The sequence below is a fragment of the Homarus americanus genome, unplaced genomic scaffold (assembly GCF_018991925.1).
Source record: "Homarus americanus isolate GMGI-L3 unplaced genomic scaffold, GMGI_Hamer_2.0 scaffold33468, whole genome shotgun sequence".
Lineage (NCBI taxonomy): Eukaryota > Metazoa > Arthropoda > Malacostraca > Decapoda > Nephropidae > Homarus > Homarus americanus.
In genome coordinates this window covers 7,111,533-7,130,047 of record NW_024714177.1, presented here as the reverse complement: position 1 = coordinate 7,130,047, position 18,515 = coordinate 7,111,533, and the positions used below count along the sequence as shown (strand labels likewise).

At 38.4% G+C, this 18,515-nt stretch overlaps 1 protein-coding gene across 2 annotated transcripts in view; it reads right to left on the bottom strand.

Annotated features, from left to right (window-relative positions):
* Positions 1–692: 692 nt before the first annotated feature.
* Positions 693–18,515, bottom strand: part of LOC121877573 (protein Smaug homolog 1-like) — a 63,962-nt gene continuing 46,139 nt past the window's right edge. For both annotated transcript variants that reach the window (XM_042383378.1, XM_042383372.1), the window contains 4 exons: positions 16,682–17,108; positions 14,079–14,274; positions 2,359–2,653; positions 693–1,087 (listed from right to left, as the gene is read on the bottom strand). In XM_042383378.1, coding sequence (XP_042239312.1) covers positions 779–1,087; positions 2,359–2,653; positions 14,079–14,274; positions 16,682–17,108 — 1,227 coding nt within the window. In that variant the 3' untranslated portion in view covers positions 693–778. The remainder of the gene's footprint in view (positions 1,088–2,358; positions 2,654–14,078; positions 14,275–16,681; positions 17,109–18,515) is intronic.

Here is an 18,515-nt window from a genome sequence, read left to right as displayed (position 1 = left end):
CTGACTGGTGGCCACCGAGGGGATAAACTAAGCCTGTACCAAGCACAGCTTGGTACGGCATCCCTGCACAGCAAAGGATATGTTTATTAAACTGCTCCCAGGTGGGCCAACAGTGCAGCAGGCACATTGTAATAGTTTTATTTACTATTATTTAAGTAATCTTTCCACAAACAAGAACTCCATCCACTATGATTCGAATGATGTACTAGCTAACTATGTATCTGTATTGCATTTTCCTATTACTTTTAATTGCTACATGTTGTTGATAATTTATTACAAGACACAAGAAAGGCAATACCTGTATAATGAGGGTAGTTTAATCAGTATGATATGTTCCAAGTTAGTCTGTAAACACACATATGTCACTTCTGTGTATGTACTAATATTTTGCCAATGATGTTCATGCTGGGACCACCACAGATAATATTAAAGGGCAGCAGTATCTGCTAAGTTATATTGTTATAATGATGCATGTAAACAAAATAAAACAATTAGTTAGAAATTCAGTACTTCATAAATCAACATGACAGTTTATACCTGGTAAATATACTGGCATCATTTATACAAGTATATAAAAAAAAAAAAAAAATTATATATATATATATATATATATATATATATATATATATATATATATATATATATATATATATATATATATATATATATATATATATATATATATATATATATATATATATATATATTCTAACTATAGATACTTTGGCAGTATTTTGTGGATGGAGAACTACTGTAAGTGGTATTAGCAGATGTAAATTCATCCCAGAGCATGTTCAGTGACAGAGATACAGAGCGATTCCAGGCGGTCTGTGATATCATTATCCGCTGGATCAGGAGATGATGGAGGAGCTCCCAAGTGAGAGTATGATGTTGCAGGAGAAAAGTGAGGTTCCAGTACCGTTCCTGAAGCCCCTGAGATCCGCAGTTCCCCACAGCCATTGCTCCCTGGAGCAAGGGATGAAGAGGTGGAAGGAGCAGGTACAGGACGAGCATGACCAGTCAGTGGCAATTGGTGGGGACGGGATGGTGCTGATCTCGTTCGCTGTAAAGTGATGTGAGGTCTCAACTGTGAATGAAATAAAATTTGTAAATAGATAAAGATTTTCAGCACATTAGAAAGAAAAACTTTTCATGTAAGTACAGTATACAGTACAGTATATAATACAAGTTGGCCTTGGGACCAGGACCATGCTGGATGTTAGAAATTACTATTAAATAGAAACTTACTAAGCCTAAGTTACAGTTTGCTAATGTCCATAATGTTATGGACTTCTTTGTAAAGTTTATATTTTAGGAATTGAATAAATAATCAAATACAGTAAGTCCTCGCTTAACGTCGTTTCGGTAATAAGTCGCTAAACTTAAAGAGACCCAAAATTCGTTTAACGTCCTGATGATCTGATACTATGTCGTCACAGACTGCATTTTACGGTGCATCACCCTCTCTCGTGTGTCCGCGCTATCTCTGTGGAACGTCACAGCGTTCCCAAGCGACGCCGAACCAGTCTCTGTTACAACTTTACATCATTTGTGTGTGCTTAAGTGTTTTTGCTCTAAAACTGTACCCTAACCATCCAAAATGGCTTCCAAGCACCCACCAAGTGCTATTGATGCTAGTGTAGTGAAGAGGCAACATAAAACCATTACCCTGACTACGAAAATGGATGTATTAGCCCTTTTTGAAAAAGGGGAACGTGCTGTGGACATAGCCGCTGTGCTTGGTCTAACCACCACAACGGTGCATACTATCCAGACCAATGCTAAAAAGATTAAGGAATTTACACTGTTTGCCCTAAAGTAAAATGGGATGGAAACCATTACTCCTTTAGTGTAAATGATGCCTGCTGCTCCAAGCAAACTAGGCAGTTGTTATTTCAGCAATGATACTTAATAGTGCCTTTGTAATTTTAAGCACATTATTGCTTAATTAATTTCATGTGTTATTTTTGTGACCATTATTGTGGTGTACTTCTATGCTGATTTTGTTGCTTTAATTAAGGTATTACTCAAAGTTAAATACTGTATAATAAATGATTTGGGGGTGCCATAGTAAGTGTTAGGTGCTGCACCTAATTTTTTCTTTATTATTTTAAGCATGATTTCATGAACTAAATCTGCTTGATGCTAGACCTATAAGAATACTACTTTCATTGTTCTAGGTATTTTATGGGGGAAAAAAATACTTTTAATTTGTGCTATGGGTATAGGCAGCCCTTATGCTACAACTTCTAGCTTGCTACCCTGGATGCAATAGTGAAAAAATTTTCTTGAAGACTATTTCAAATCTAATTACTAAATACACATAAAGAGAACGAAGTGATGTAGGATGTAACTTACCTCGGATGGTGTCTCTTGAAGTGAGGGTCGTTTGGCAAGGAACTGTTGTGGAGATAACAACCCTCCTACACCAAGTGAGGGCAGGCCGGGTAAACTATTACGCTGACTCATGAGCCCACCCAGACTAGCAGCTGCAGCATGTTGTAATGGGAAGAGTGGATGTGGCTGAGGTGCAGGGAAACCCTTGCCCCCTACAAGAAGTCCTGCAGGTATGTGAGTATGACGCTGTCCACTGACCCGAGGAACCCTGAAGGACCCACTAAGGAATCCATCACCACTGTACTGCTGACTCCACCTTATGGGAGGAAAGATAATATACTTTAGATCTTAAACACATTTCGTTATTCATTTACAGGTTTTTAATTTGTTTAGGATCAAGATGACAAAATAATACTGTACAGAAAATAAAACTACACTATACTCTCAATTTAACGGAATCCAATATAACAAATTAAAGATTTAGTGGAAGGCATTTTTTTTGCTTGATTTATTGAACTAGTTCGCTAAATTGAGATTAATTCCGTTAATACACGTACACCTACGGAGAAACCTCAGACACATGATACAGTAAAACCTACTTCAGCCTATGGCAAATGTAATAAATGGATAAAAATTATAAATAATGATCTGAGAAAATCACTCCCAATATCTGTTCCAGACCTGGGAACAAAGGTTCCCAGAGTTATGAAAGATTGCACCATGTTTAGCCACATCCTCACATGGTTGGTGAGTGAGGTGACATGCCAAGACACTTACACAGCACACACATTAACAGCACTTATAATATTTGACTTTATAGTTTCTATTTTAAAATAAATCGATACCTGTACATAATGGTTCAATTTGGCTACCTTTGCACTCAGACAACTGATCAGTAAATAATCCAGGACATATGGAGACGCATTATACACTAGTGATGTCAAATGTACCAAAGTTAATTACTAAAAAAAATGTCTAGTGCAAACTATGGAATGTTTATACTCAAATTAATCGCCATCTTGCAAGAATTCCAACAATGCAAGTTATATTCTGCTAAGTCAAGTTGGTGACATTTTATAAGCAAAGAACTTACTCCTTGTCTTTTATAATTCCAAGTCCCTCCTGACTGTTCCACTAATAACTATGCGCCCCCCTCCTCCCAGCCAGCAGTGGAGGCAGATGGTGGTGGGTGATAACGATAAATGGGATGAAGGTGATTATAGGCTTAAAGTTTTTATCTTATAAAATGTCAGACCCGACTTAGCAGAATAAAACTTACATTGCTGGAATCCTTGCAAAATAGCAATTAATTTGAGTATAAACATCTCATAGTTTCCACAAGGGATAAAAAGTTTAGTCCTTTAGCTTAATACATTTGACTACAAAGTGAGTGCAGTAATATGTTGCTCAAAATTATGGCTTTTTCACAGGAAAAAGTCTGTATAACTAAGCCCAGTGGGCAGGATATTATAGCATTGAATGTTACAGAGTATTTCAAATAAATCCTGGTGGTGGAGGAGGGATAGAGACCCTTAGTGGGAGAAACCAACCACTCACCCCCCACCCCTGCCTCTGTCATTCTTACTGTAACTTGACGAAATATTGTTTATTAATTACAGTAAGATCTCATATTTCGCGTGATTTCATTTCGCATTTTTTAATTTCGCGAGCACCACCTATGCAACCAAATCTTATATTTGGCGTAAAATATCGTGAATTTCGCGAGATCCAGCCAGCTGAATGCTGGCCACTGTCTTGAATGACATGACAGCCCTCATACCAGTTACAGTCATTTCTGCTACAACGCGTGTTTTGTCAACGTGAATTGGTTGCAAGTTTGCAACGCGACTGATGAATACGGGAACACTGTTTGTAAAACGCGAACTTTTGCATTCGAATGTTGGCTATAGCGCGATTCCATTCTCAATGTTTTGATTCCATCCTCAACATTTTAAGCATGGCGCAGGTTTATGCAATGTTTACAGTTCACTTTCGACATCACATGTTCAATTGATTCATGTCTTTTGTTTGTTAAGTGTTTTTTTTGAGAGGTACTCTAAATTTAGTTGGTTTTTTTTTTTTTTTAATTTAGCTGTTACCCATAAATACTGTATGAAAAGAATAAGTAAAAAGAATGTTTCACAGTGAGGACTAATAACTGTTTACATCACGTGATTAGTTAAATAGTGGTTTCTGTCAATTACTCCGTGATTTTCGCTATTTTCTCCAAATTTGTTGTGTTAGCGATGAATACGGAAAGACAAGGTAAGAAGAATGTTTCCAAGAAGCGTTCTGGTGATTAAATTGCAGGTGGTGAACGTAAAAGAGGTTTACAAGAACGCAACTATCGCGTTGTAGCCCACGCCATCCTAGCGACTGTCCGGGCTGTTATTGTATGCTTTTTTTGGGTGGTGCTACCACCTGTTGAGTCAAGATAATAGCTTCTACCTCTACTGGGGGTCCTGCTGGTGGGGGTGGGACAGACCTACCTAAGCAGCCAAATAAGGAAAAGGAGAAGCGGGACTATCATAAGGGAGTTCAGTTTGCCAAGTACTTGATGCAGGAGAGTTCTGGGTTTGAGGGACTCCAGCTAACTGAGATATTACTGTATTTAATATTTTATATTGTCATGACAATACAGACACCATAGGAGGTTGATCATACAAGAATACTGTATAAAATAATAAATGTTGGAGGGTGTGGGCATGTGATATTGAGGTGTATTCCTGACACACACACACTATTGTACTACTTTGCCGTCACTCGGAATTGAGTATGACAATCATCCAGCCATGATACAATGATATGAGTTATTGAGGATGTCACCTAGGTTGGGTGAGCTTTAAGATGGCTAAAGAGGCCGATACAGGACCTGCAGGGTCGTCCACTGATGTTACACATGTGGATGGCTCGATCTAAAGCAGGAGGGGCGGCGGCAGCGTCTTTAAGGCACCAGCGTTTGTCTGCCTCGGTTTGCAGTTGGGTTAATTTGAAGGTATTGACACCTTCTCTTGTGGTAATCCTCCAAGCATTAAGGTGTGGAGTGATCGTCTCCCAGGTGAGGGGGGTTAATTTGGCACTTTTTCAGGTTTGTCCAAGACTATCCTAATACCTTTTCAGTTGCCCGCCAGAGTTACATTTACTATTCGTTAGTTGACTGTAAAGTAGCTGCTTTGGCAGTCTACTGTCAACCATGCGGGTAAAATGGCCAGTCCAGCTTATTTGTTCATGTATAATGGTAGCCTTGATGCTCCTACAGTTGGTGTCAGCAAGAATACTGGCATTTGTTCTCTTGTCTTCCCAGCAAACTCGGAGGATGGAACATAGACTATGCTGGTGAAAGTTTCAAGTGCCATGTCTCACTGCCATATAGCAGGGTGGGGAGGACCACTGCTAGATATATGCAAATCTGATTCGATGCTGAATCTCTTCATCGATGTTCACAGTGGTGGACAGGTGGGAGCCGAGATACTGAAAGTGGGTAACATTAGAGCTGGATGGATGGAGGAGGTGTGGCTGAACCAGGGACTGGCTGAAAGAGAATCTGAGTCTTACGCACATTCACCTCAAGGCCGAAGTGCGCATACGCATTTGAATAGGTGTTCAGGATCTCCTGTAGGGTGCGAACCGTTCAGTGTGAGCGACAAGGCTAAGGTCGTCTGCATACTAAAGTTCAGTAATGGAAGCTGCCGAGAAACACACACACACATGCCATCCCTCAGTGACCTCCACCACCAAGCACTAGCAAGGTTTGGCAGAGGACTACTGCACCACCCTCGTCATTGCCACCTCCTGCCACCGGCAGTCCCCCCCCCCACCTCGCACAGTCCACCACTACAACAAAATTCAGCCCAAAAGAGCCCGCACCGATATATATAAGAACAGCACCATCCCATCTATTGTTAAAATAATAAACAACAACTGATTTATGTACTGTACAGCCCTGTAAATGTATTCAACACATATCATTATGTCTAAATGAAATGTAAGTTTGTATATTTTCAGCCACAGGCTGCAACTCTATTAATAAACCGTTTATTATTATTATTATTATTATTATTATTATTATTATTATTATTATTATTATTATTATTATTATTACACGCAGAAGAATTAAGACCACATGCATCACCCACTTCTTTTTGTTTTTTTCACTCCATATTTTAAAACGTTAGGTAACGTAATGTAGAAGGGATACAACTTTGCTCATTCATTTACTGTATTTATGTTTTACGGGGATGAGCCCACCCAGGCACAGGTCACTGACCCACATCTGGGCCTGGGGGGGGGGAGGAGGATGTAGTAATAATAATAATAATAATTCATACAGTGGTAAATAGAATTTATAATTAAAAATACAAAATTAAAAATAGAATAATAAAAAAATAATAACACTAATAATAATAAAGAACCATAAAGAAATAAAAAAATAAAAAATAAAAGATCAAAAGATCCTTATACTTAACACAATCTCTCTAAAAATACTTTAGCTATTGTATTTATTCAAGACATCTTCAGGTCACGAGTCCCACTAATCCCCCACCTCAGAAAGGGTGACCTGACGTCCCATCAATAGGTCAGTAATATGAGACCACTAATACCCCATCCTACCTCCACCTGACATTGCATCAGGTCAGGTCAGGTCTCTCCCTAAAATAATTTAGCTATTATCTTTATTCAAAACATCTTCAGGTCATGAGACCCACTAATCTCCCACCCAAGAAAGGGTGATCTGACATTCCACCCCTCTATTAAACAACAGTTACTACATTCCTAACTTGATCCTCAATATTAGGATAAAGTAGTACAGTATCTTGCATTATTCCCACTGGTACCAAAATGCCACAAATTAAGCCAAGATAATACTACTAGGCATGTTATAAGTTATCAATTAAGATTCTAAGTTAACATTCAATTAGTCAATAAACATTACAAATTCAGCAAGATTTTTTTCAGGGTAGTGTAAGCAACTAGTGGGTCTCTGAAATAAACATAATTCCAACTGATGAACAAATGAAATTGGAAGAACATTCCTGCAAGTATTTGCAGTATGACAGCCAATGCGATACTTTTCTACATATGGAAATAAAGTCATATTTTTTTTTTATGCTATAACACTCATTTTCCTGAAAGGAATTTTAAAATAAAAGCCCCAAAATTAACCCTGAAGCCCCGGGTTAGGGAGCTGCTGGTAGTACCCCCCGCGGAAATCAATTGAGAAAAAAATTCAACTTTTCAAAAAAAAAAAAAAATGGTGGGAAAATAGGCGGACATTCTGGCACGTCACTCGGGGTGCGCTAGTCGACCGTTCTGGAACGTTACCCGGGGCCTGAGGGTTAAAATCTAAAAATGGTTCCAAAGTTCCATGCAATTAACCAATGAGTTGCAAAATTTATTATTGCTTACCCTACCAGATCTTGCCTCTGTCCACACTGAACACTTCCAGCAGATGTGTATTTACTCCACCACCATACAGGTAGTCCTCACTACATGTACAACACATTTCCACCATACAGTACATATTTTCACATATACGGTACTGTACAAAAACTATAAATTAGAGAACACTTTTCATATGGTTTTGCTGACATGCATTATTTTTCCTATTGTGCAAATTTAAAGTCACTCTCAAGGTACTTTGGACTGCATCACTCCATTTCAACCTGTGCCAACCAAGACATTAGATCTACCAGTTCTTGAATCTCACCCTCAGACTCCAGTTCACACAATATTTTGCTTATTTTTCTGGGTGTCAAGACAACACTATTGCTGCGAGGGTTTTTTCCACGAGATGCGTCAACTGGAATTGCAGATACAAGTACTTTCTCCACAATGACAAAAACTGCTACTGGTGTGGGGAGGGACCAACATGGAGAAGAAAAATTTGCCACAAATCACTTGAGCAGAAATCAGTCACCAAACTTAAAAAGTATGGCACAGAAATATGCTGATTATATAGAGCAGGGGTTCCCAAGCATTTTCCAGTGCACCCCCATCTAGTGATGTCACCTATCCAGTGCGACCTGAGTCCCTACATTAAATATAAAGATTCGTAGATTAAAGAGGGACATATTTTTACACTGTAAAACAAATAAAGAAAATATAATACATAATTGAGAAGTATAATAGTAAAACACTGGCAGAAACAGGTTACAACACTTTCATGATTACAGTATATCATTTAGTGCTCTATACTTGGGGGTATAATTACGTGGTTAAGCAACATAATGTAAAGTTTTCTTAGTTACAACTCTGTAACGTGTGCATTATCATTTAATTAATCTTAATACACATTGCATCAGTCATAATTCATATGAGACATGTGCATTACCATTAATAATTTCTGTTAACTGGGGGTATGATTATGTGGTTAAACAAAAGTTACAACTCGGTCATATTTCATATGACATGTGTATATCATCATATGATTAATTTTCTATACGCGGAGGTGTAAGAGGTTAAACAACACAGCACACAATTTTCTAAGTAGAAGTTTGATGATATACGGTTACAGTAATAATATTTTATGCCAGTACATTGATAGCTCAAAATTTAACAGCTGAATGTCTGATAAAGTAATCCAAAACTTTGATATGTCATTATAGATGTCAAAATTCACCCTTGCCTCCTTGTCATCCTGTAATTCTAACATTTCAAGTGCAAAAGACTCAGTAAGCAACTCACTGAAATTTGCTGCCATTTTCTGTGTGCATCCATAGGAAGTAGAGTGAACCGAGCTGAGAATAGTTAAAAGGTATATAGTACTATACAAGAGTGTGAACTTCTGTTGTGGAATGTGTCACAGGGCAAGGAGACTAACTGCATTAATCCCTTGACCATAATTTATGGTCACGACTTAACGAGACCGCACTTGTTGGCCTTGTCCTTCAGTTCTTGACACCTGGATTAAAAAGAAGAAAAAATCTCATTTAACCGCTGCAAGACCCCGACCCCGTGTTTGGGAACCGCTTTTATAAAGGATCAAATATTCCTCCTCCTGCAGACAGGCCTGGAATTTGGCTTATTGGGGTCTTGCCACACCTTGCCATAAACAGATGTACTGCATTGTATTAGAAATCTTCCCCACACACTCATCCTGTCACTTTATGTAACTTGTCGATGGAATCCATGGCCCTTCAGGCACTTACACCCTTTTAATGCACGAGTCGACTCGGCAAGCATGAACTCTGCAAGCTTCCCTGTTGGGTGCTGTAAACGCTTTTTACGCTATGCCTTGCAGAGGATGCAAGGGAGTGCCAATAAACCAGCCCCCTCGTGGGACAAAAGGTGCTCATCATCTATATGTTGCATTTTAGGATTAAATGCCACTCTCCACAGTTTTTTACTACAGTACAATATTTTTTACTACTGTATCATTTTACTAACACTCTTGAGTTTTTCATATGCAAAACTCCGTATGATATAAATCATCACTTTAGGGTTTTCATAAGGAAATTTGCTTATTAGTAAAAAAAATCAAGTAAAATAATTTAATGTTTGCATATGAATGCTAAACACACAAGACACGCATTTGACTTGGTCAGCGCGATCTGGCAACTATATAGACTGCCCTCCAAGATTAGGTTACCACACCAGTTTCAACGACTCGGGACATAACCTTGACCGACACTTACTTGCGGCTTGTGGTGATTTCTCACTCATCACAATGATTCAATTTATTCATAACAGTGTTGTAAGAGTTTTAAGCCATGCCTCATGTTGCTGGTAGGTTGGAGGGGTGGGAAAATGTAAAAGTGCAAAAAGATTGCACCGCGTGGTTGATAGCGTGGTGCCTCCTGATGCCATCTACTCATGCTTACGTGTACAGTATAGAAATACAGTAAAACCCCCATAATTCAAAACACTGGGGGCTCTATCCCTTCCGAAATATAGGATTTTACAAAATACAGTGACCCCTCGTTTAACGAACGCCTCGGTTAACGAACTGCCTTCCATAAGGATCTTCAATTTGGTTAACGAACAAAAATTCGGTTAACGAATTTCTTACGAACCGACCTCAACATGTTTTCGCTTGCACTGGCCGGGCAACCAGCTTTAGTATCAGTCCGCCAATACATTAATCGGTTCTAGGGACTTGAATTCCTTATTATTTTAGTAAATATCAAGAAATTTATACTTTTCAATAATTTTAAAAGTTTAATATTAAATTTTTTAGTCATTTTAACAATTATTGAACATAATTGAAGGTAAAGTGACTAGTTTAATGCGCGGCATCCAACCTCTTAACACAGCAAACAGGCGTTAGTCTCTCTCTGTTTTCACTGGAGGTAACATCTTGCTCGAGACTCTCTTCAACTAAACGCTTTTTTTCTGCGTTTCCAAGCAAATTATTGGTCATTTTGAAATATATTTTACATATTGACAATATATAATGCAGTGCAGTGTAGATTTAAAGAAAATAATCTTGAAATACACCGAGAGAACTAAAATTTTATGGGTGAAATGATGCCATGGAGTGACTTCTCTTCCACCCCAATGCCTTCTCTTCTTCCTTCTCCTTCACCCCCTATTCTAATTCCCATCATCATCATCATCCAGGAGCCTTCTACATACACACCTCAAAGTAAGTGAACTTTTCTACCATTTTTGTTGAATTTAGGAAAGTTTCGGTGAGCTGGAACCAATTACCCAAAAACCCATTGAAACAATGGTTTCGGTTAACGAACTTTTCGGTTAACGAACGACCTACTGGAACGGATTGAGTTCGTTAACCGAGGGGTCACTGTATGGGGAAAATACATAGTACAGGGTACGCACGTACTAGGTGTGATCCAAAAGTTCACGGACTGGCTTCATAAAACCTTTCTCTTAGCAGATATCGAATTTGAATCATCAGCAGTTACTCACCTTGGGTATAAGTTGTTTATTGCGCTTATTTGGCGGGAATCTGTGGCACCAACTGGCCGTAGTGCAGCTTTGTGTGAGAGTCAGTTGCCACTCTACCCTCATCATGAAGGGAAGTATTGAGCAATGCTGTGCCATCAGAATTTGCTTTAGACTCGGAAAAAATTGTGCAGAAGCCCACAAAATAATCAAGGAAGCCTACAAAGATGGTGCAATGTCCATCTCAGGTTTTCAGGTGGCACAAGAGCTTAAAAGAGGGGTGTACCTCTTTTGAAAATGAGCATTGTTCTGGGCAGCCTTCCATTGAGAGAAATGATGAAAATGACCAGAAGAATGACCAACTTGTCGATGAAGATCGTAGGGTGAATATCCACGGCGGGTGGTTGAACTTCTCGTATGGAAATGTTAACAGGATTCTGACTGACGACCGGCAATTGGCTGCTTCACCAGGACAATGCACCTGTGTTCTGCGCACACTCTGCATATACCCTGGTTTATTCATTAATTAGTTGTGTATCCAAATTGCACCATCATGTATCACTCAAAGGTAATAAATAATGTTGTTAGGAAGGTATCAAATAAATTTAGATTTACAGATAACTTTCTTTTCACATTTGAGTCTATAACACCACTGGGGGACAATGTAGCCAGGTTACACTCGTCACTGTAACCACCAGGCTACTGGGCCAAGCTGTGAAGTGTTATGGTTGTTTTTCAACTCGTATTTTTGGGTAGAAATATGTAACTTTCTTCATTTATTTTTACTCGGTTATATGCACACACCATCTTACATACATATTGAGAAAAAAAAACGGCAAAAGAAATACTGTAATTGTCATAAGTACAAACACATAAAGGGAATATACATCTCTTTGCACATCAGTTAGTTTGCTCAGCGGGAGGAGGGTGCCGTGTGTTGGGGGAGGGGAATTGCTAGGGAGTCGGCAGAGGTAGCGTCCCTGCTGGTCTGTGTTGCTATGGTATATGCAAATGGTGAGTGTGTTAAACTTCCATTTGGCTTTTAGTTACGAGTTTGGCAATATTGTACAATATTTTTTGTTTTAAACTTATTTATTGGTATTACTGTACAGTAAGTCCTTGCTTAACGTTGTTTCGGTATTACATCGCTAAACTTTAGAGACCAAAAATTCGTTTCACGTCCCGGTGATCTGATACTACGTCATTTTGTGTCGTCACGGACTACTTTCTACGGCGCATCATCTGCTCGTATGGCCGCGCTACACTCTCTCAGCTCGACACATTGCCCTCACTCGCGGACCGTCACAGCGTCCCCAAGCGACGCTAAGCCAGTCTCTGTTACGACTTCACATTATTCGTGTGTGCTTCAGTGCCTTTGCTCTAAAACTGTACTCTAACCATTCACAATGGCTTCCAAGCACCCATCAAGTGCTACTGATGCTCATGTAGTGAAGAGGCAACGTAAGACCATTACCCTTGCTACGAAAATGCATGTATTAACCCAATTAGAAAAAAGGGAACGTGCTGTGGACATAGCCACTGTGCTTGGCCTAACCCCCACAACGGTGTGAGCGTCGCATTCCGAGCTATATCACAAAAACTGTTTTTTAGAAAAAACGGCTTTTTTCTAAATTATTGAAGATGTTATATTAATCATAATGAACCATACACCATAGGAGGCTGATCATATGAGAATGTAATATTGAATTAATAAATAAACCTGACGAATGAGGCAATTCCCGATCAGGCCGCCACCCCCAGCTTCCTTTCATACACAGTGTCTAAGCTCTCGTTAGGCCTACAGCAAATCTGATTAGACCACACTGTACAGTATTCAGTGAGCAAGTGTTGTTCTTTTCATAATTTTTTTTCAATTTTACCCATTTCTTAAAATATGTACTTACATAACTTTAACCTATTTCTTAAAATCTGCAAGTACCTGTATCCCCATTCAAGATACTATGTACTCTACAAAAACGTTCACATAAATGAGTGTAGGTAGCGAGGAGCGGCACACTGATACTATACATATGAAGGCAGGACTCAGACTGAGAGTCTGCGAAAGTGAGACATGTGCCACACGACACCCACGCACAGATGTTCAACCGCATTTCAGGTGCCCCACATCATATGGGTTATTTGTGCCAAAATTTGAAACCAAGAAAACTGAGTTTAAAGTTTTCTAACTTCAAATATGCATAACTTGTTTTTATTTTTCAGGTACAGCATTCATTTTTGTGCATTTTAAAGCTAAAGGATTGTACTTGCAGATGCTATGCAGGTAGTGCATCATGAAGTAATGTACTGGGTTGCTGCAATGTTGATTTAAAGCCAAGACTCCACCCGCTTATGGCTTTTTTTACTTTAATTGATATCAGAGTGTAGATCCCGCCCGCTGGAGGGGCCATGACATAGAAAGACGCTCACTGTCATTGGCCGAGATGGGGGAGGAGGCTCTTGGCTGGCCACTGTAATTGGACACCCGCTCCTCTCACTCACTCATTTACAGGATGAGAGCACCTTACGAAAGCCAAGCCCACAATTTCCTGTCTGCCACAAATCTATGCTCTAACCTATTTTCAATGGACTTTCAACCTTATTTACAGTGAAGTAAGGAGATCTTATCAACTACCATCATATAGAGATAGGCCAAAAAAGTGCTTTCCAACAAAAATGGGTTTTGCCTGAATGGTTCGAATGCACCTTATGATGCTCAACACCAAAACCGTCCTAACTGATGTTGAATTTTTCAAACTTAAAAAAATTATTTCTAGTAAATAAAGAGGCAGTCCAGTGCACCTCAAAAGTCAGAAAAAAGAGTATTCCAATATAATGAAGTCCGATTTATCGAGATTTTACTGTATATATAAACATTCATACACACAGTACTCACTCACCTTCTGTTATGGCGGCTATCTTTAGTTTTAGGTGGAAGTGGATGCCAAACTCGAATAATCTGTTGCTTCCAAGATTGCAGCCTCCGTGCTTGAGTTGGGGTAAATGCCTCATGGTTGACACACTTCTCTACTAACCCTAAGAAAGCAGTGACACACTCGTCCTCCGGTCTTACACTGACCAACAACTGCGTGCATACTGTAATAAAGTGTTCAAACATACAGTATACTGTATACTTAAAAAAATGAAAGGTAAATAACTGAGTAGGTACACAAATGATAAGCAAGTACAATACAATACATATTCACAGGAAAAATCTGTTATTTTATGACTAACTTGAATTTTGGGTCTAAGTAATCAACTGAACTAATTATATGATTAATGAAAGACATTAAATTATTATCTACCATTTCACAATTTTAAACTGAAATGGTTTATTTAGCCATAAAGATACAGATAAATAATGTACAATTATGTTGATGAAATTACTATAAAACATTTAGTACAGTTTCATTTAGATTAATAATAATGGAAGCCCCTCGAAATCGAGTATGGCCGGCCCAAGGGCCACCTAGGCGTGAATTTGTTTAAGGTGTAGAAGCTGTCACCAACACAACAACCACACCCTAAGTTAACGAGCTGCATGACCCAGTGTCAAGGAATAGCTCGAGACAACAGGACAACTCGCCAACTGCACTGGCTAACAATTACCTCGGAATACGATCCACAAATCAATTAACATCCAGGATTCCCAATTACTACTGGGTAGACAGAGACAAATGGCGTAAAGAAACTTGCCCGAGGATCGAACTCGGGTTCGCTCGCTTGCGAGGCGAGGATGCTGACCATTACACCACAGGTCACCATCATGCACATTACAACATATTACATAGTTAGTATACTGTATACATGGCCAATATGGTAAACTGGCAAAATTAAATTAATTTCGAAAGTGCTATTGAATGGCTTTGAACTTTACTAAAATTTGTCTCTGGTATTGTTCCACTGCAAAAGTTTACTTAACACATCTGGTTACTGCACATATTCATATCGCTATACTGTACAATACACTGCCCCCTCGCTTAACATGGAGGTTGTGTTCCCACAAAATGCAGTGTAGAACGTACCTATTATAACATGAATATAAAAAATGCATCAGGTGGACTCTACCCCCCATAAAAAACACTTCAAAACCAAACTTCAAAGATGAGGAGGGGATCCATGAACTCGAAAGAAATTTTTAACCATTTTATAGGCTAGGAAAGGTTGCTTAGTGTTCTTTTTTAGTATTTCCCCCCACATTTTCCCTCTACTGTACTTCAAAGCCCTGTCCACTTTGAGCAACCAATATTGTTGGTAATTGGGAAAGCCTTATCGTTTAAAATGCTTGAAAAATATAAATTTGCGCAGTGATAATGGTAAAGAATACAAAATACCTATTGGAATAAAACGAATATTAATTGAAAAATTATAATTTGCAGTCAGGTGAACTTTTCCCATTACCTAATAAGTACCCATCCCATTTCATTAATGAATGCATGGTCTGAATGCACTAGTAATTCAGACCATCAAAGTAATACTGCAATATCATTAGAAATTAATGTCCTAAAATAATATTTGAGCTTTACTTGGTATTTAAATTACACCAAATACAATATTGGGATTATCAAACTGTTGTATGTCAAGGTACGAAATAAATAAATTTATAATAATAATTAATTTTGGTTAACAATTCACTGTAACAATTAAAGTTTACCTTAACAAACATGGGGTTCATATAATGTGAACCCATGAGGAATGATAGCATTGATGCACTCTGACTGGGTTGAGTTTGAACCAAGAAGTTCTTTAATTTATTTGACATTCCTCTCATACAGTCCTCCCAAAAAGTATCGTCAGCTATGGGGTCGATGTGATGTGCGTGTTTCTGAGTAATGTTACTCGACCTGTTTCTGAACAGTTGGTAGTTCTACATCCACGACCTTTGAGCATGAATGAGTATACAGTAAGTCCTCAATACAGTATATGCGTACAGTACTCAGCATCTACCCAAGTTGATGTATCTGCTTTTATTGTTAAGTACACTGTACTCTTTGCTTGCTTTATCTATTATTTAAAAAACAATATTGTATTGACTTGTTTTATGGTTTACTTGTCTTGCAATTGTGTTAAACATTTACATTTTGGGTAATGGAACACATCCTATTTTTTCCCATGCAACTAAGTACTGTATTCGATATATAACATGCGAGGGTTTTTAGGAATGCATCCCTTGCGTATATCGAGGACTTAATATGTTCTCGAATGATAAATACATTAATATAGCTTAATGGATTTCTCGTTATATTGAAGTATCTAGTATGCCATACAAAGACGACGCCCTTCTCCAGCCCCTACCCCCATCTTTATTTGTTACTGGTATGGATAGCAGGCATACCAACTTAACATGGTGCACTGGGGATCATATCAAAGCATTTCAAATTGTAGCAATGGAAAATCTAACCATATATTTTGGGGGTTGTACATCCACTAATTCATATCTTTAATTGTCTAATACAAATGGAAAGCCTAAAATTAATCACTAAAATTAATGAATAACTCTCACCTTTGCCCATAACCCGTGTAAACTGAGAAGGGAGATCATTTTCAGAGATGGTGTTGCCGCTGTCTGCCTCTAAAGTAGGTCTTGGTATTTCAACTCTGTCTTCTTTCATAAGTTCTCTCTCTTCCCCTCTCAGTGAACAAGCAGATGAGGATGTGGAAGTTGATAGTGAAGAAGCAGAGGAAGCAGTAGTGGTTGTTGCAGAAGAAGTGGAAAAAGCTGGAGAGAAGGTGGAGTTTGGAGTGGAGGAAGACATTGTGGAGGATGGAGGTGTTGGGTCAGGAGTAGAAGAGGTTAGAGGAGGCTGATTTAAGTGTTGTTGGGAGGGTTGAGAGGTATCGCTTGGAGGATTGTAAGGTGGGAAAGGTGTAAGGATGATTGATTTGAGGTCGTTGAGGCAAGATAATAAGTGACCACCGTTCATCACTTCCTGCAGATTAAAAACATATTTTGAAATTCATTAGTTGTACATAATAATAATTTAATATTTTGCTTACTATATAAAGAAAATCATTAAAATAAAAGCTTCCATTCCAAAGACAAGAGCAGTACTATTCAAGATAAGAATATTATAGAAATGATCCTAAAATCCCATTGTTTAACTGCAGTGAGACTGGGCAACTCTGAATAGTCATTAAGACTACGAGTTGATAACCAGATTCCCAAAGTTATACCTGGAACCTCAAAAATGAATATGTATACTGTATCTGGAAATCAGAATATTCTTCACTCTCATTTTTTTTGGTTCCAGAGGAAATATTTACCATGAAGGTAATCAAAAAGAGATTATTTTTTTTACTGCTACGTAAGCACATGCACCAAGTAATCCTATTTTATTTAGTTCAGCCAAGAAACAATATTGCTGGATAAATCACCTCATTTCAAGCACACTCAACTACTTTGAAAGTAAGGATCTGTACCATCCTATCCAGACCTGTCTAGAAAACACAATTTCAGGATCATTCCTTCATTTCTAGCGAATTGCCAATCATAGGTAACTATATATATATGTACAGCCCCCCCCCACCCACAAATTCATGGATTTTTATTTTGCGGTCCTCAATTATTCACGGATGACACTGATGCACCCAAGAATGTCTGTGGGTAGTTTTAAAGTTGTTGACATTTTCGCGGTTGGGACGGAACCATTTGTTCTAGAGACAGTAATTTCCTTTACCTGTATTGTAAATGCGTGTGTGTGTGTCTACCCTCAAGTCCTTGCTTTAATAAATAAAGCACGGACTTGAGGGTAGACTCACATTTTTAATAAATTTGTTTCTGATTATTTGTGAGAGGATTTTCCCATTATTATTTATTTGTACAATGTGTTTTGCACACACACACACAAACAAATTTATAAAAAATGTGACGGTACCCCCTCAAGTCCGTGCTTTATTTATTAAAGCATGGACTTGAGGGTAGACTCACATTTTTAATATATATTTTTTCTAGTTATTTGTGTGAGTATTTTCCCATTATTATTTATTTGTATGTGTTTTGTCTGTGCGTGTCTACACACACACACACACACACATATATACATATATATACAATACAGTTAAGAGAAATAATTGTCCTAAGGTCAAACACATAAAGGGAATATACATTTCTTTGTACACAAGTAAAAATGTTATTCACGGGTTTGGCGATTTGCAGCCATTTTGAGAACCTAACCCCGCAAATTTGGGGGGGCCCCCTGTATACTGTACCAGCTAGAACAGGGATATAGGAAGAACCAGTAAGCTCCAAGTGTTCATGTACCATCTAACCCCACTCAAGAGTTTCACTCTACAGTTCCAAATTCAGTAATGGCAGCAGTGTAGAAAATTAATCTTTA